The 19,590-nt window shown below is 40.7% G+C and overlaps 1 protein-coding gene across 3 annotated transcripts in view; it reads right to left on the bottom strand.

The window, feature by feature from the left end:
• Window positions 1-370: 370 nt before the first annotated feature.
• DOK5 (docking protein 5) overlaps window positions 371-19,590 on the bottom strand; it is a 42,725-nt gene continuing 23,505 nt past the window's right edge. The window contains exons 3-9 of one of the 3 annotated variants that reach the window (XM_085314090.1): window positions 13,034-13,148; window positions 12,814-12,933; window positions 12,067-12,256; window positions 10,126-10,261; window positions 3,904-3,966; window positions 3,558-3,678; window positions 371-993 (exon numbers count right to left, since the gene is read on the bottom strand). In XM_085314090.1, coding sequence (XP_085170216.1) covers window positions 926-993; window positions 3,558-3,678; window positions 3,904-3,966; window positions 10,126-10,261; window positions 12,067-12,256; window positions 12,814-12,933; window positions 13,034-13,148 — 813 coding nt within the window. In that variant the 3' untranslated portion in view covers window positions 371-925. Of the gene's footprint in view, window positions 994-3,354; window positions 3,679-3,903; window positions 3,967-10,125; window positions 10,262-12,066; window positions 12,257-12,813; window positions 12,934-13,033; window positions 13,149-19,590 lie in introns of those variants that run through there. The other 2 variants (XM_085314089.1, XM_085314088.1) reach the window with 2 other exon arrangements.

Raw genomic sequence — 19,590 nt, 5'->3', positions numbered from 1 at the left:
CCAAACTATTTTCAAAGTCTTTAGCTGTTAAATTAAGATGCTGGGACCAGTCTACAAAAATAGTACATAACAARGATGCTGTCAAGCAAAACAAATTCATTTTCGGGCACAAAACTGTATATAGAATTGAGAGATTCTTCTCAAATCTGCTACTTTATTGCACTAGGATACCCAAAGAGTTGCATTGCTTTGGTTGTGGAGGGAAGACCCAAAGCAAACTACTTGTTTTCCTTCACCATCCTCCCTTCTGGCACATTAACAGCTGCATGATAGCTGATACGATGCTGATATTACCAAGSGTAAATGCAGTACTACAACATAAGTGGGAAAATTTTATTTTAAACATTAGAGTTGTAAATAAATACAGGAAATAGAAGATAGAGTGTGCTTTTAAAAGAAAAAAAAATCAAGTCTTAATCAGGCTTCAAACAGGGGGAAAAATATCCAATAACTGCTTAAAACTGGCCACTTTTTCAAAGGTAAAGGATTAGACTGAACAACAATGTTCATAACTGAAGGATAAGCTTTACAACAAGCACAAAGCATGAGACTCCTACAGAGTTCACATCAGAGATTCACAGCAGTAATAGACAAAGTGGAACCACGCTACAATAGAGAAGTTGTGTATTTACAACATAGATATTATAGAAAAACATTTAGAACATTTCGGGGGAGATGACTTCTCCRTTCAGCTGTAAGATACAAAAACACTGGAGGGTTTGGGCTTTTTCCCCCTCCTCCCCTCTCCATTATCTACAGGATACATTTAATTTCTACTAAGTTTTTTAAAAAACAAACAAACAAACTTTGTATTGCAATAATTTTTCATCCAACTTAAATTCTTCCAGGGTTTCCATCCTTGTTTATCACCACAGCCATCCACTGGGGCAGTTTGGCAGAAGACAGTCTGTAAAGTTTTAGTCCTCTATCGATGCTCTGATCTGTAGGTGGGAAAAGTGTCCGTTCGATGAAGCGTCATCAGGCGAGAAACATCTTCTCCAAGTCAGATGCAAAAACAGAAAAACACTAGTAAGGAACAGTCTGTTATAAAATGCTGCATATTGTAACTAACTGAACTACAGATTACGGCCTTTATTTACACCTGTATCTGCTCAATCTGCTGCTGTCTCAGAAACACTACGGAGACTTGGACTTTTTCACAGCTCTTTCACAAAGTTTTTCAAGAAGACTGATTTCTAAAATGTTCCAATGTGGTATTTAAAATCACTCTGTCTCATAATATTAGCACCAGTTCTCTTCTTTGAAAAAGAGACCCAATTCAAATTCCAAAAATTCCAATTTAGACAGAAGAAACTTTGTGCATACAGAATTTCAATAGTGTCTACCACTCTGAATAAAATGCTGCACACACTCTAAATATATGGGAACTATATAATTCAGTATAGCAGTTATTTTACACTGATTATTTCCTCTTATCCTGTAATAGAGTATTTTGAGATTTTGGTGACCTAATCTAATTAGAAATGCTCAAGACACCACCAAAATAGTAGCCCTGACTGCTGAAAGAGACAATAACCTCCGCCTCCTAATTGCAATGCTGTCCACACAGCTTATTTTTGGATGGTCAAGATTTTTCAGAGACTTTCACCAATGCTCATGAGGAGAATCTTCTAGGATCCCTCTTTTCAGTTTACCAAGCAAGCTATTTTCCTAAACATCCTAAATACTTGTACCAATACAGTCTACTTTTCTTATGGCAGCTCAAGCCTGAATTATTGCTTTAGTAAAGGATTCTCTAGCAAGGCACCATGAAACCAAGCCACTRATTGTGTCAGAGCACTGCCAGCAGTCTCCTCCTTGTGTGTCACAAGCTACCACCAGCAGGTCATCTTCCCCCACCCTAATTTATTGAGTAGGCTTGAACAGGCACGTTAGTGCTACTTTTATTATTCTTCCCTTCTCTGAAACATTTGCAAGGCTTAGCTGAGGCTTTTTACGTGTTGCCTGCCCCCTCTAGTGTTCAAAAAAGGAAAACTATGACTGGTTTTATTTACAATTTGCTGAAAATGAGAGAATAAGAATGGAATAAGGCTACGTATCTTGGGGCTACCAATGTTTTCAGTTTTTAATCAGAACTTATGATGCTTCACGTTCTGATAGTTCCAACCCCTGGAGTTTCCATCTTTTTTAATAAAGTAAAATAAATATCTAACTCATTATTCCTTGAGAAAGTCCTGGCCTATGAAGGGAAAGGAGACAGAGGAAGAAATAATAAGAAATGAGAGAAATAAGGGGTGGGGAGAGACTCCAAAGATGCTCATTTTTCTAAACCAGGATCTTCTAAAGTATCTGACTCGTGATTTCTGAATGCTTYACAGTGGTGAATGGTATCTCCATGTTAATACTAACACTATTCCTGAGATTTTTTTTTTTCCTACAGAGCATGAGTTTATCACCACCTTGTTTATTTTGCATCTATTTAACATTAATTCAGCCAGCCCATATCAGCATAAAGTGAGTTTTAAAATATAGATAGAACTCTTTAAATTTTTAAGAAATAAAGCATGCATACCTACAAGATGTTCATTTAGGGCCAGCTCCTGGGAAGCACTAAGCCCCTGCACTTCTGCACGAGCAGGCACAGGTCACTCCAGCAGTGCCTTTGGGGAACAAGGCACTGAATAACRGCAGTACTTGGAAGGTGCTGCCCTTTCCACTTGCCTCCTTTATCCCAKGAAATATGAAGTACCATTTTGAAATGTGCTTTGAACTAAACAGGCATCTCGCCAGCAGATGGAGGTCAGCTGGTGCTCCTGCACCTGGGTAGTGATCCCCAACCYTGCACTGTGCTGGCTGCCCAGCCGTATGCCCAGCAACCACTAGATGTCCCTTGGTGACCACCACAGGAGCAGAGGGTGGTGAGACTTCCTAGRGGCCTGGCAGTGAATCCCCCTTTGCTGAGGAGATTTTTTGGGCAAGAGTCTCCAAATGACTAAGCCCTTACACAGTCGGCAGGGAGAACATATGAAATGGAGAGCTCCTGCCAGTCTTCAGGGCATGCTGCAATGTCTGGTGGCAACAAAGTGGTCAAGCCACAATTCTCTAGAATCACTTACCATGACCATTTCCTTATACTTTCCCAAATTCAGCTGTTTAAGGATGCAGTTGTTCTGATTGAATGCTACTGAATTGCAGGGAAACAAAATGAGTAATGAAGACCACATCATTCTCAGTGAGGCAGATGTCCAAAGGAGAAGAGAGTCAAGTAGTCCAACAAAAAAAATCAGATGCCATTAAAAGAGTTTGGTAACAGGAAGGATTGGGCAACCTTGATAAYTGGCAGTACTGCAATAGAATTTCTCCTTGTTTAACTATTTAAAAAGGTCAGAAAACTAGTTAAATCAAGAAGCACCTGACAACAGACACCCTACCAAGCCAAGTTACCCCCTGAAGGTGGTACGTGCCCCTGCTTTCMTTGACCATAAAGAGCAACTGGCAACTTGTTTAGACTGCACACCAGCATTAGCTGAGATGGTACCAAAATGCGTGTCGTGATCCAGTGTGTGCATTGATCATCTTGCACACCACATCCTTACCTTGCAGGCCATAGAGCTGGCCGGTGCTGTGCTGCCGTGTGATGTGCTGCCAATAGGCACTGCGGGGCAAGGGCACCATGGTGCTGAGGGACACAGCTCGCTCGCTCATTTTCATCTGGAGCTGCAAAGCAGTAAGCCAACGTGAAGGATGTAGTCACATTTATTGTAGATTTTCTGAGAAGAGCGCAACCACTGCCTGCAAGAACTTCTAATGCAATGACCACAGCGGCCTCTCCCTGCCCCCATCTGTCCACCCTCCGCAGCTGTGACTAAACCAGGGATAGGGCCCCAAGGCACACACTGCTCAGGTTAGGCAGCTACACTGCTGTTGCACACCAAAGCTCACCTTCGTGCTTTCCTGGTCCTGGGCTAGGGCTGCTTCTCCTGAAGGTAGTTTTAACTCAAGTAGCTGAAACAGAAACTAGGGATCAGCAGAAGATAGAGTGCTGGTCCAGCCCTTTTTAGCAGCAAAGCCAGCAGGATTCCCAACACAGGCAAAGCTCCCAAAGCTAACTGCAGGCTTACCACACCAAAACTCCACCTGACGTTTTGCATGGCTGAGGACAAACTACTGTTGCTTATTTTGAAGCATTTTCTATCCATCTTTCCTCTCCTGCCTGCCAGATGGCACAGGAGCTCAACACAAGATCAAGTGCACCCTTATGCTAACTTCCTGGGCCAAAGAGCACATTCAGGTGTGCTGAGAGCGAGTACAGGGCTTGAGTGCATTGCTGGAAGCCCCATCTCATGCTTCCCCCCTCCAGATAGCAACTTCAGCTGTTTTCTCATGCAACCACAGGCTCTTGTTAATTGTATTAGGCTTAACAACAGAACATGAAATTGATCCTTCCAGTGCATTTTCCCATGAACTTCCATAGCATGAAAAAGTAGGTTGATAAAAAAAAAAATACTGATTTTAAAATAATATTCACAGTATAGCTAAAATTCTCCTCCTGAAGCCCAGGAAGACATCAAATACACTGATCTTACCCTTGATTTTTCAAAATTATAATGATAGCTTTTATAAAAGAGTAAGTTTTTACATTTTACTTTTGTAGAACCTGAGGTGAAATAATCTTTTACAGAAATATCAGTATATTTCAGAGTGAAAACAAAGAGGTCAAGCAAGCACAGAGATGAAGCAGAGATAAAGGCTGGCTGTCTTTGCAGAGAGCCATTTGGAAGTTATTTAGATGCAGCCATTCACCCTCAACCTCCTCTCTGTACAGTGGACACAGTGCCTGTGTTTCAAAAGCAAAACAAAAAAAAAAAAAGAAGCCGACTCTTCAAGCACCCACCTCCATGTCACTAGGATGTGACTCACACTGTACAATACAAGTTTCCACCTACATTGTACCGTGTATTTATTACAGTTCCTTCAATAAAGCCTGAATAGGATTGCAGTACTACCACGCACATTTCAGCACCATGGAAACAAACAACTAAGGATCTATTACTGGAAACAAAAACCAGCAGAGCATTGCAAGTCTGACATTTCCCAACAGCAGATAATTTCTTGGTGGCTCCATTTAATGGCAAGTTGAATGGTAAACTAAGGGATTTGGAGCAACAGTTCAGCTAACTGTAGGAGAGCAAAACACAGATATCTTGGGAAAAAGAAAGGAACAGCTAGGAAAAGCAGATTAGATAAAGACACAGAAAAGGGCCAGTAGTGCCCCCCCAACTGAATCAGCAGGAAAAATTTTTTTAACCCACAGCTAGGAAGAGGAATTAGTATATTACATCTTGAACATGTAGAACTTCATCTAAACACCTCAGATCATGCTCAAAGGTAGCTTTAACAATGATTGATTTCATTTCRTAACTAACCTACTGTATATCTGTGGAAACCAAGAAAGTAGGAAAAACTTGATAACAACCTGGCTTGATTCCACGTAGGCTCTCAGTGCTGAAAAGCAGCTCAAAAACAGTTGGAATTGATATGCTGGAGCATTCCTTGAAGACAGCGGCAAGCAAAGCACTGGACAGGACATACAACTCCACATATTATTAATATAACAACTAAGCTGTTAACTGGAAGACAACTCCTCTCACCATCTCCCCAGGGGAGATGGGAAGAGTTGAAAGCCAAAAAGAGGTCAAGATTGCCAGACAGCTCAMATGCTACTCCCTCCACCCACAGTAGGGATTAAGTCCTTAAACCAAAGGAAGTAGTAGCAGGCAAGGAGTAGCGAGGCACATCACGAAGGCACCCCTCAGCATCAGTGGCTGTGAGTGACCCACGGCCAGGGTGGCAGCCCTCAGCAGCCAGCCCGAGAAGCAGTCAGAGCAGAGTGGGAGGTTCACAGGGCCAAAGCGTGAATCTGGTCAATGGTGTAGTTGGTTCCCAGATGGCCTGGAGCTCTTGGAAGGAGGAATAAGTGTTTTCTTTCTTGGATCCCACCTTAAGAATAATCAAAGCTAACACTGRAGACCAAAACATTGGATTTTAAAATCTTCATTCTCACAAGCTGKTTTTTGAATATTGCTCCAGAAAAAAGAAGGAAAAAAAATGTATTAGATTTGGTTGCTTTCTCAGACTGGACTACACAATTTTCAGCAACCTAGCACATACTCATTGTGAAGGAGTTGTATTTGCACTAGGTAAACCCTCTTCTTCAGAGCCCCACGTGGAGGGGATTGCACTGTGTTCTTTAGGGCATTTTCCTCCTGATGAAGCGAATTCGTGTAATCAATGGAAATTACTGAGCTTAGGTAACAATTGCTAAATTCTTGACAAACACAATAGGAAATACTGCAATAAAACAACCATCTTCAGAAATTAAACTACCTCCATCACTGCTGTTTCAACTGGYTTTCTTTTATTATCCATTTTTATTATCCATATTAGGTAATACTAGATATTCTTATTTCAAAAGTAAGTCCCTCTCAAGTTCCCACTATTACAAACACCTATGGAAATGACCAGAGTTAATAGCACATTCTAGCTTAGAAACTCCTGCATACCAGATGGACCTAGTATAAAGAGCACTTTTTCTTTTTTTTTTTAAGCAGAGGGGAGAACAGGCTGCCCATTAAGGTGGCTAATGGTATTCTTCTATGCAGTGCTGAGCTTTAGCTGCCAAAATTGGGAAGCTCACTTTTGTTACTTCTTATAAGGGGACGTCAAGTTGTAATGAGGTCTCTTAAAACCACCTAAACCCTGACCGGGGCATAAATGACAACAGTCAAGTCTCAGCATCACTGGTCATTTCTTATGACAACTAAATAACCAGGGTTTCATGAACATGTCTAMAGTTTTGATAGATATTTCCTTTTCTTTGTCTAGTAGTGCAAAAGTGAAAAGAAAGAAGTAGTTGGATAAGATTAGTATTACCCAAATGACCAGAAAGGCATCACACACTGCTAAGCAGAGCCAGMTGTTTCCTCCCTTTTTAAAAAGGAGTAAAAGAAGAATCTTCAAATTCACCATAAAGGAAAATAAATGAAATCCACCTGTATTACACACTCTTGCCAGAATGTACTCAGGTTATGCCAGAAAGCCACAGGACACTACTTGGAAATGCCAGGGTCAAGGTTCCCAGTTCAGGAACCACTATCACAGCAGTTTTCCACATTTCAGAAACCAGAGCAAGTTGTATTCATGCACTGAACCAACGTACCATAAAGCTCATGAGGTGACAGACACTAAAGCTCAGCCCAGGCCCCGGGCCATGCATGCTCTTTTGGCTGGAGATGCCCAAGTGCCCTCCTTTACCCGTGCTGGGGACRGTGGCCACGTGGGGAGAGCAGCTGGAGCGAGTCACCGTCCTCATAAGTCACCTCAGCCTTGGAGAATCACCCTCCAGATATCTCAGCCCAGTGGTGGCCATGATTACAGGGAWAAGCAGAAGACTGTCTTGATGAAGACTTAACTGCTCATCCCCAGCATCTCCTACTTTCTGCTTTTATTCATCCRTTCTGTAAATGATAGCTCAAGCTTCACTAACATGAAAATTCATACAGCRTAAATAATTCTAAGCAACAGAAACATGATGCTGCTTAGACAGCTGAGCGTGAAGCACAAGCATCTATGAACAATGAAATCTGTTCAAGTGTTCAAGCAGAAGAAAAATACAGGGGAAATAAATCATTCTGCATGAAGATGCAGCTTAAAATATTTTGCAATCAGCAAAATGAGGCATCAGATTTCTATACAGATATAATGATTCTCTGCATTAGATCCTCCAGGTCTATACCCARATAACCTTGAACCCTAAAGAAGGGAGCAGGTCTTGTGAGTATTTCAGAACCAAACAACATTTTTGTAACAGGCTGGGGAAACTCATATTCAGGGCAGATGCCTCATATGAAACAATTATATTCCACTACTAAATTACATGACTTTCAGTTAGACAGAAATATGTTCTTATCTTCAGCATTTGAGGTCCTATAAAATTAGATTTAGGGGTTACGGTTGGACACAGTGTTCATGAAAAAGCTCTTGGAAATTGTGCAGCTGCTTTCTATTGAAATCTCTAGCAACTGTGCATCTGTTGAGCTTATTGGCACTCATAAGACAGAAGTTTTACAGCACTGCATCAACAGACACCATGTATTAAAGCTRCTATTACATGGATGTAAAAACACCAAATGGGAATTTGCCTCAAAGCGTATTCACTTCAGAATTTCTCATTTGCTAGCTATGCTGAYCTGTATTAGGTTATTTATAATCTGCCAAATTTAATTAAGGATAAGTAACCACATCATCTACTCATCTGTCCCAACTTAGATATTTTGAGTATTTTTGATGAAAACCTGCTTTCACTAACTACGATAAGATTGATTTTTGTTTAATAGTCAAAAATAGCATTAGATAATATTTTACTGGAGAAGGGAAAAATACCATTGCTGCTGGGTGCAGAGTTTACCTGCTAGCTCTAAGATTTTTGAAAGAAAAAGGAGAAAAAGCAAGCTGTCAAGCCCTTCCTAATCAACCAGGAGATGTCTGGAAAAAAACACATGCTCTAGATGCACACAGGGCAGAGTTTTATTCCTCATACTAAAGGCTTAAGTTAGTTCTTCAGCCTCAAAAAGATATAGAGCTCTCCCACGGATTTTACAGAAGCGACTGTATTGCAGCAATGCCAGAAGTTCACAGACTTAGATCAACTGGAAATTAGTATAGTCACATTAGTCTGTGCTATTGATAAGAAAATCTTACATAACCCACATCACCTAGAAGCAGACTTGAATTTTCCTTACTTACAGCAACTATTTTCCCGTATCAGTTATCTCACCTGCTCTACCAGCTATAATAGAATTACCCATTTACCAGGATGCTCAGTTGAATTATCTAGTTCCACAAAATTGATCTGAATACTTGGAAACAGTCTCCTTTCAATCATTCCTCTATCCCTTATTTACGCATGATTGGACTGATATTAAGAGAAATCRCTTTCCTATCATGAATTTGTTTTCCAAATCTGACTCAAGTCCAAGAGAGGAAAAAAAAACAAAAACATTAAAGACAGTTCATTCCCTCAACATCCATTCTCATCTTTTAAATTACCAAAATAGTAATGGCATTTTCTATTCTGTCTCTGCTGTGTCCTCCAGTATTATTCACTATTACAACTTATCCCTGAAAACGATGTTAGGAGAATTACTGAAAGGATTAGACATGGTATGGGTAACAGCAGAACTCATGTTTACAATAAGAAAATACAACATAAGCCTTGTTGCAGGTTATATAAACCTATTACTATTGCCCAGAATGGAAGTGTTGTTTACAGGCAGGTTCTTGTACAGCTGCCCACTGTGAGCATTTTACATGTTCTGGGAAGTCTGTTACCTTTGGTTAKCTACCTCTGTCCCAGGATTCACAGGATTAACAGCACAGTTGTCACATGGGACAAATCAAATGTTCCTCTTCACCCCAAAAGCTTCATGAGAAAAAAGTTAAAAGATAACAGCCTGAAACCCTTTAGGTATAGGTGCCATATAAATATCTTCCTTCTTCTGAAGATCTCAAACTGTTTCAATCTGTATGTTAGTTCTGCATCTTATATTCCTACATTTTCTAAGGGTCATAAAAGTGTCATAAAAGCAGTGTAAGACACAAAAGGCATGTGTTGCAGAAAACGGACACCCAGTAGGAGGTCAGAGACATCTTGTTTCTCCCTCACCCAGTTTAATCTGAAYCATATGACTCTTTCCAAATCATCCTTGTTTAAGTACAAAACATCAATTAACAAATGGCAAACAGCATTAGCCACAACATTTTGCAAATAAATTGATGAGAAATGCTTCCAGATTTATGATACTGATTAATTAAGGGAATCTAATGTGCACTGACAAGATTTGATCATCTCTTCTGTACCATTCAACACTCRGTGGTTTTGCAAACACAAAAATCAAGGACTAAGGCATTAGTATTCCTCCTGTTCCTTTGAATCTTGGAAAGCAATGGCAGTTATATACAGCTCTAAATATTTCTCTTATTAACGTGCTGCTGCTTGAATGTAATGAATCAGACCACTTACTGTCTATGAATCAAAAGGTAAAAATCACACTGAAGAAATGTATTGCTCTTTGGTGCCAAGTGCAAGATAACGAGCAGCCGTACCATTGAATTTTTCACGCTCTGCAGCAAGCGCTCATGTTGCTCCGCTATGGCCAAAGCGGCTGAGTGCACCTTCTGATAGATTGCTTCCCCCTCTCTTGTCTGAAAGATGAATAGTCCTTCTCCTGTGTCACACATCCTGCCAAAGGACAATCAGACAACATCCAAACGTGAGGTTTTCCCTCGTCCACGACGATCTGTAATGTTAAACTGCTGCAGAAGCACAATCATGAGGATAGTGACAAAAACCAAAGCCTGTTGAAATACAGAACAAAGTTATCCAGAAGTCTTTATGTCTGGGTCTTAAGAGCCCCAGCCCAGTCTTATTGTTTTAACCTACCTTGGTGCTTCTTTTGCCAGAGTTTTTGCTGAAGACCCAAACCTCCAAAATTTAGACTCCAAACCAGAATCAAAGTGCCAAAATTACTCTATCTTCTCCCCCTTCCAAGCTTTTAAATACTGTCATAAATCCTCCTAGCAACTATCGTGAAGATCCTGTATGTTGTGCCTGCCATCAGAAGCACTGGTAAGGGAATAAATACTACATGCATGCATGTGTGTGTGTTTGTGTGTGTGTGCGCGTGTGTGTGTTTTTTTAAGGTCAAGTTACATTTAAAAAAACAAGGAGATCCATTMGTAGAAGTACTGAGAAAGTTGTTCTACTGATTTTGCTCACTAGTTGGCGGGTACAAGTTTCCTCTAGAACTCGTGGGAAATCGTTATAGTGTTATTGGCCTACAGCAAAGCATTCACTTCAGCAAAAGCAAAACACTTAACTGGAACTTACAAACGACATTTTAATACTGGCTGRGGACACAGAGCAAAAACAGAATTCTGCTTCTACATGAAAAACCGCACTCCCCTTCCAGACCTTCCTAGCTTTGAAAGCAGAGTTTTGTCTTCCACTTGAAATACTGAACACACATCCTTAGCAGTCCCTAYTGCGTTGTCTTACCATCAGGGCTAATGTGTGATTAGTTAAAAAAAACGTGTGTATGTACACACACAAAAACATACATCCTTTTTCCCCAGAGAACTAAAACCTGTAGTAATAGGGAGGATGGACATTTAAATGCCTCCTCTTTCTGCAGGTAAGTTAACTGTATGATGTTTCTTTTACTGTTTTAATTCTTTAATGTGGTTATCTATAATAATGCATCCATAGCACTTAAATATTTGATAGTTTAGTTCAACAATGAGGAGTTCCAGCTCCACCCCATAAATACTTCAGCTCCACCCCATAAATACTTCAGCTCCACCCCATAAATACTTCAGCTCATTAAAACTGAGCTGCAGAAAGCAATGGAGGATAAAATCTCTAGAAGACAAGGATTCAATTGAATTGTCACTGAAATTCTTTATAAAGTCATCTGTCAAATAGAYGGAAAACAAGAGCATAATCCATGGAAAATAAGAGGCCCTTCTTCATTATTTTAGTTTGCTTTTGGAGCAAATGCGGTGCTATTGCTCTGAATTTTAAACTCCAATCCTCCTGCTACAAAGCTGCTTAAAACCTGTAATTCTCCACTGTGTCTAAGGGCCCATGTTGTACAAATTCAGGAATGTATGCACACCTTTCTCCAAAGCTGATCATCCAGTTCTCTATAAAAAGCTGTACCAGACCTAAAGCAATATACAGTGCTGTCAGCCTCCTCCTATATTCCCCTGAATCAGTGTTCTGGTTTCYTATTTCCCAACCTTTCCATCTACTCTCATCCCTCCACCTGCCAGCACCTGTATTTGGCAACTGTTGGYATTCGAGCTGCAACCTAGGACTAGCAGCTTTATTAGCTTTCATTTTATACTTGTTTTCAGTATTTTATAATTTTATAGAGGGCAYAGACTAGCCTCTTCCTGAGGAACGTAAGCTCAGTCCTCAGCAGTGTTCAGAGCACCACCCAAAACCATCACAGAAAGCAAAGTACCGTAGCAACACACACCTACCTCCCTGCTTCAAACGTGAACCAAGAGGGGTCCCGTCCATAGCGTCGGAGGGCACTTAATGGCCAAGAGATTAGTTTTATTCTGGGATTCTGGATGTCCCAAAGACAGATATTCTCAAATGTTATCTGCAAGGTACATTCCCCATGCACATCTAAATTAGGGGATGGCATCAAATACACATTGAATCTCTCTGGGAGAAAAACAAAAGGTTAGTCTAAAATCCCTGCCCATTAAATTAAAGGAATTTCCTATTTTCCATCTCTATTACAAGACTTCATTTTCACTTTGAATAATTAATCAGTGTGCGTGAATAAATATACTGCAAGCATATTTGTGTATATAATTAGTTTATTTGCATAGGAAAGTAAAGTAGCCATTGGCTCAGGTTTTGCATGCAATTACTATTATTTATTATTTGCATTACAATGTTGCCTAAGCCTCAGTTGCAGACTGAAACTCTGTAGCAGATCTTGTACAACAAAACACAGAAGAAAAAAAAAAAGTCCCTATCTCCAAGGGCAACCAACTTGCCTGAGAAAAAGTGCTATTCCAAAATAAYTCTAAAATCTGTAACACATGATTATCATGCTTATCTCTGGTAGTAACTGGGGAAAAAGAAAAAGTGGCTTTAAAAAAACCCAGAATTTTCTTTACATCAACTTACTTCTAGTTWTCATATCACAGTCCAAAAACTTCTAAATAATGCAATCAATAAGGATTTAGAAGGTCAATATTTTRTGTACCTACCACTCTGTTCCCTCTCCACTCCAGATGCCAACAAGTCAGGCTCTCCAAGGCTAATGTCATTAATTCGTGTTCCAAGACACTCCATCTGCAACACCTTGCACCACTCATCTGCCTCAAGTTCTGTATAAATGCCCAGAAAATCTGTGTGTAGGTATAATATATTTATAATTTCACAATTAATGCCTCTAGGTTTTCTAATGTGCTTTGCCATTTTACCCACCTGACTCGCAAGCAAAGGTTTTAGATGTGTCATCACTGAAATAAATCCCAACAGCATGCTTCTTTGTGCTTTTTGGCAGTCGCAATATATTCTTCACATTATTGAGCTCTGTGACCTGAAAAAGCACAATATGGAGTTCTGATTAGGGCTTTGAAAAAAAAATTTTAATCTATATGCACAACTGGAAAAGGAGAGGAAAGAATTATGGCAAGTGCAGAATACAGACAGCGAGCACATGAACATGCTCTTCGCAGTTTTGACACGATAAACAATCAGCTGGAAGACTTTGGGCAACGAAGCAGCTACATCCTCCAGTTCAACCGCTGTCTGTTTGTGAGCTTCAGTGTAACCCAATCCAAACAGGATTTAAACCAAGAGACTGGTAGAAGAATCAGTGCTCACTCCAGTTCAGCAAAATATTTAGGTGAAGAGCATTGGAGGGGGGGGAGGAGGGGGAATCACCTATTTGGAGGAGCAGGTTCTACTGCAGCTTTCTTCATGGAAGACAATACTGTAAGAATGGTGAAAAACTTCCAAGCTATTTTTAATGGAAAGTTGAGGATTTGTAAGAATGATCCATTAAAAAACAAAACAAACAGAAAAACCTTATTTTTAGCTGATATCTAAATGTTTTAAGAGTTCACAAAGTGAATTCAGGCTTTTAGAAAGATTTTTATTGTTCAGCTGACAAAAAAAGTGRTTAGAAAAATAGCTTTCATTCCAAAAACTGAACATGAATCTCATCTTAAATACAGCTTMAGTAAATATATACTGTAGGCACATCATATCTCTCTAGTAGTACCTGTTTTTCACCCTCATGCCCATAAACAACATCCTTAAATTTGATTGACTCTTCATTATTTCATTCCTTTTRACATTTAGGATAATACTCAATAGGTACTTTCACTCCTTTGGTGCCACTTGTGGCACAGACCAGAACCCTGTGGAACGATGTGTACCAAGTCATACTAACTCTAAATAGWGGAATACAGCTACTGTCTTATCTGAAAAACTGAGAAACTACCAAGAGTAATCAGTACTGAAGGGCACAGCAAAAGATAGTATCATTCCTCCCGAGCACCTTGGTGTTCACCAGGACACCCATTGCATCTCCAGGGCTTTTTGTCCTAAGCCACCTTCTCCTAATTGAGTCAGATGCATTCCCTTCTAGTGAGAGAAAAAGAGCAGCCAAAGTGAGACTTTCAAGCAAGATCCCCGAAAAGGTAATCTCACTGCACCGAAGGGACAAACAGCAATTAGTGGGCGACCTCGTTAAAGAAAAAAATAAGTAAGGGAAACTAGCAGCACAAACTGTGTCCGGAAGCTCACTCTGCAGTCGGTGACAGAAGGAAGTACCAAAATGAAAGGAACATCCTGCAGAGAGCATACTAAGCCTTCTGCCAGAGCTGCCAAGTTTAGAAATCAGGTTTTTATAGCCTCCAGGCTCAAGATTTTAAGCGTCAAAGCTAAGACTTCCTAATTGTGCTTAATTTTGCATGAGCATTTCTTACTCTTAGAGGGGGTCCTGGGACAGAAGCACATTCCACAGCGCTAACAAGACACTGACACGCTCGTTGTTAAACGTGACAAATCTGTCATAGCATATTCCCATCGCACTCAGCATGTGACAGGTCAAGCACAGACTGCCAGCTGCCAAGTTCAACTCTCACTCTTCTCCTATGCCACAAAATTATTCAAATGCAAGACAAAAAAGGAGCTAGACTTTTTCATTCARGACAGCAGCCACTCTGACATTTATACCAAACACATTTACATTTGCTGCATGCTAACGAAATTGGGACCAATGATGATGAAGCACCTAACCGAACAAAAACCAACAAAAACCTTATTTCTTGAAAATCAAGCATTAACACTCCAGCCCAGCAGTATCTGGGTAACACAGCAGTTTTCTCTAGAGATGAATCCTGAGGGTGCTATGACAGGGCTTAAATGAGGTCAGGAAAATCAGGGAACAGCAAGCCATCTCTCCTTGCCAACACAAAGCTCAGAGCTAAAAGCATCTTCAGCCAGTTAGGCAGCTCTGAAGCACTACCTGCTCAGCYGCTGCTCGTGCTCTGCTGGAACCACTGTGGACTAAGCAGCACACGCTGCCTTGCAACACCGCTTGGCAGAACAGGGAGGCAATGGACATCCTCATGAGGAGGACATCCTCATGGTGACATGGGAGGTTGCAAGCTACTGTAGTGCTAGGGGAAATAAAAGTGGCACTCCTGTTCAGACCAAGTCACRCACCTCTCAGGGCCAGATGGGAGCAGATACTTGTAACGCTGCTGCAAGCGTGAGAAGGATGAAGTGAAACACTGCTTTGTCCTTAGACAGTAAAGAACCTCTGCATTTCTGWTCAACGCTTCTGTTACTAGGACTCCAGCCTCATATATCTTATAGTCCCCACTCCCAGCATCCCTAAGACCACACTCTACCTCACAAGTTTGTCTCGTTTGTGTGGCAAGCTGCAACTACTCCAGTTCCTCTACACCAGCTCCTGCMGTTTCTGCATCCCTGATGGACAGCATCTACCACCCATTTCTTCTTGCCTCTGTATTACTAGAAATATCCTCTACCTCTGCAATCTCCACACTCCAATCCCCAGACCACCCTTGCCCACCCAAAGGCTTCCAGCCTCGCACACAGCTGCTCAGTGTCATATTGATCTTGCAGCCCTAGGTCTGCATCATCTCCAGAATATTTGTTTCTGCCRCTGTCTCAGACACTGGTGGCCTCCCTCTGGACCAGGTCCTTGTATCAGATGCGGTTGATCGTTCTCATTTGAATGACCACTAAAATCACCATAGAGCCACATTTCACTGGATCTTTACAGATTGTGCACAGCTCAAGGTGGACAGAAGTATGGTTGCTGGGTTACTTGATATCAAGACAGCATAAGAGGTAGTTAGGACCATCATATAGCTCTCAGATGGGGGAAAGGTGCATGGGAGGGGCTGTAYGTTGGGACAAGGGAAAAGACCCAGGAAAGTGGCACAAGATAAGCATGCCAGACTGCAGAGCATGCAGTAAGTTACGTGCTTCCAGGAATCACTATATGCTGTGCAAATGCAGAATAAATTATACTGCATAAGCATAGTACAACTTATTACAAATACATCCCTTCCAAGAGGCCTATCTCAGAGCCCAGACAAAAAAAAAAAAGTTCCAGGTGATTTTACCCCTTGGTGATATCTTGAAGATAAATTGATGAAGATACCTTCAGTATTCAGTAGTTAACTGATCAAGTCATTTCATGGATAAAGCATATGATCTGCAAATGAGAATAAAGGTGCGTGTATATTTTTTATTCATATACATAAAAAAATAGATGGAGAAATTATGGCTACAACATTTGGCAGCTCCCAAGCTACTTTGTGCTGCATTATACAAGAACTTGCAAGTAGTCAATGACGCTTCACACAGCACAGCCTTCCTGAAATTCTTCACATGAATGCTAGCAGGATGCATTTCTGTGCAACTGCACAAGCAGACACTGAAACACCTCCCTTCAAAAGGGGACAGAAACRTAGCCCCCTACTCTAACCCTCAATCAGGTCCAAATAACTATGGTAACATAGTTATCTGGTCTTCCTATCTGGTTTCACATCAAGTTGTTCTTTGGTGCAGGACTATGCACCGAGAAGTTTAACAAAATTTGGCACTCAGGGAATCTTTTGGAAGTCAATGGCACAAATGTCACACAGGAGTTTTTGTCAATTCAGGGCTTTCCAGCCTGTTTGCTCACGCATGCCTTCTGCCCAAGAAACAACCCTGTCACCCACCCRCAGTTTTGAAAGTCATAAATCAATGAACAGTTGCCCTATCCTGCTTTTTGATGCCAAGCTGCTATAGTTTTCTTCCAAAAGATTCAGGAGCACTCCAAGATAGGAATAGCCCCTCCATGCAAGATTCAATTTTAGCCAAGACTCTATTCCTACTGCTGAGGCTCAACAGCACACCTGCATTCCTGAGGGAAAACTGTTTAAAGATCACTTGATATTTGCCCTGCTGTGTCACCCAGCAAGGTGCTTCAAAATACCGTCATTATCCCAGGTGCCAAAATAGTCTTCCTGTTGCTCACACTTACGCAACAGATGGTTCAGAGTGTCTGGCACATACGCACTGAATTCGCACCAGAAGTGGCAGGCTGCTAACAGCCCCTCTGCTGCGCTTGGAAAGAGCCCGGGAAGAGACACAGAGCACCTGCAAGGATTAAGGCTGAAGCTCTCTCCTCTGCATTTTTGCCACAGTTCTCCTGCCCAAGTCTTGCAAGGAAGTGTTTTCACAGTTGGTTTAATTCCTTAATCTAGCAAAAATTCATAAGTTCTGTGACTTTTTTTTTGCCTTTTAGATCTAAATAAAATCATAGAATACACTCCTCTACTTCTAAACACTAAGACAGTATTAACAGTGAAATCCTAAGAGGAATATTTTGTCTAGGGGGTTAAAGACGCTTTCCTTTGCATGCTTCTCCCTTTTACTTTCAGGCATCCTTTATGTTAAGGTGACAATCTATTACTGAAATAGATTACAGTAGATAAACTAAACCACTTTGCTGAGCTACTGTGGCGAGAGCTCAGAGTCAGGAACAGGGATTAATCTTTAATTTCTCAACTGACACTACAAATAGACAGAGCTTCACCCTGATCAGATACATTCAGGCCAATATTCTTTTATTTCAGGGTCAGCATATTCTCTCCAAAAATTACATCAAATGCAGAGTTTACCAAAAAAGCTCTTCATAGCTCTACAGATTACATATAATTCTTAAATACCAGTAGCCTTTCAGTATAGAACACCCAGGAATTTGTCCACACAACTGCCACTTTCAGTACTTTGCAAATACCGAGTGTTTTAAGATTAAAGACATCAGCCTTCTGTCTTGGCTCACTGGACATTTGCCTGGTAAAGACTATAGTGGTGCACTGTTAGCAGTCACTGCTGCAATCCCAGCCCACTTGGTTTATGCTATTTGCCAGTACATATTTAACTACATAAGCATGGCACAATAAAAAAGGTCTACAGCCAAGCCTATGTTTCACACTGCTCTGGGGCTACCTCTACCCTTCTTCCGTGGGAAAACTGCCAGCTGTTAGTTTTTGCTCGTTCCTGTACAGAACTGCACTTAYACTAACCAAAACCCTGGTGTATTCCAGCAGCTTTTAAAAATATTAAGACCAAGAACAACTAATAGGTTGAGACTCACTTTCTACTCACTCACAGGAACAGCTCCTCCAGCTGCACCCGCGGCGGAGCCGGGCGCTAGAGCCACGACCCTGAGCTTTGCGGCAAGCTTCGGCTCCTCCCTGCACGAGCGGCACATCCGTGCCCCGCGGACGTGCCACGAGCCTCGGTGCACGGCATCAAAACATCCTGACAAGTTACTTCAACTCTTTTTAAAGCCCCACACCAGACATTTTATTCATAGTAAGCAATAGCATTCATCAAAATAAATGTTTAACAGCCAGTGATTAGCAGAGTGGTCATACTTTAAATGTTTAATTTGCTACCAATACAGTTTTGCATTAGCAAGCCTGGAAAACAATTACAAATTACACAATTCAATTTTCCAAATGGATTATTCCATAACTAGACAGAAAGACTGTTTAAATTACTTCTGCTGTTTCAAGGCAAGATTAATACAATCGGATTAAAACTTAGATCCCCTCGAGGAATCTGTATATTCCTGTCAGCAGTATGCAATTAGCTAGTTTTATACTGGAATATTAACAATTCTTCTGGTACATTGCAAAGTCAAAAACCTATAGGGAAACAGTTTATTCCTGCATTGCCCCCAATATTTTGTTAAAGCATATGGTAATTTGTAGATGGTTATTTATTTATATTTACCAAATCAAAACTAGACAGCTACCCAAAAGGCAATTTTCTGTCCAGATTTTGTAGCCTGGATCCTAATTATTTTCTCTCTCCTGTGGGACCAAACAAATTAAGTGGGCAATTTACCTTGTGAATGCAGATTTCCAGTGCACTTCATAAGCTACAGATACTGTTCTCGGACACCTTGTCTTTTCAAAAAAAAAAAAAAAAAAAAGGCATACACTCCCACACCCTTAGTACACCCTTCCATGTTTAAAAAGTATAACAGGATTAGGGAGTACTTATTGGTCAATATTATACAAGATGTACTTATTTCTTTTGTTCTTTTGAACTTTTCTAGATAAAGAATTCATTAAGGAAAAGTCTCTAGCCTATTGATTACATTTAAAGGAAAGACAGATACAAAGAACGTATGATTTTGATTTCTTACAYAAAAACTTTTCTTCTCAATATATACACACACATTTGATTTTTGAGAAAGTGCATAGAATATTGTCAAGCACACTGACTTAATGTAGGCTAACAAATGAATGTCCAAATCTCTGGACTTGGAACAAAGAATGAATTTGATTAGTTCTAAAATGGATCCATTAAGCTGAGCTAACTAATCATTATCAACCTGCCAGCAGGATCCAGGAGTCCCCAGCTCACCGCATTCGAGATCCAAGACTGCTGGTGCTTTAGTGAGGTGTAACATGTATATGAGAAACTCT

Source organism: Rhea americana, unplaced genomic scaffold (genome assembly GCF_003343005.1).
Source record: "Rhea americana isolate MKP2758 unplaced genomic scaffold, rheAme1 scaffold_4, whole genome shotgun sequence".
NCBI lineage: Eukaryota > Metazoa > Chordata > Aves > Rheiformes > Rheidae > Rhea > Rhea americana.
The sequence above is the reverse complement of the archived record's forward strand: the minus strand, read 5'-3'. Positions and strand labels throughout refer to the sequence as shown.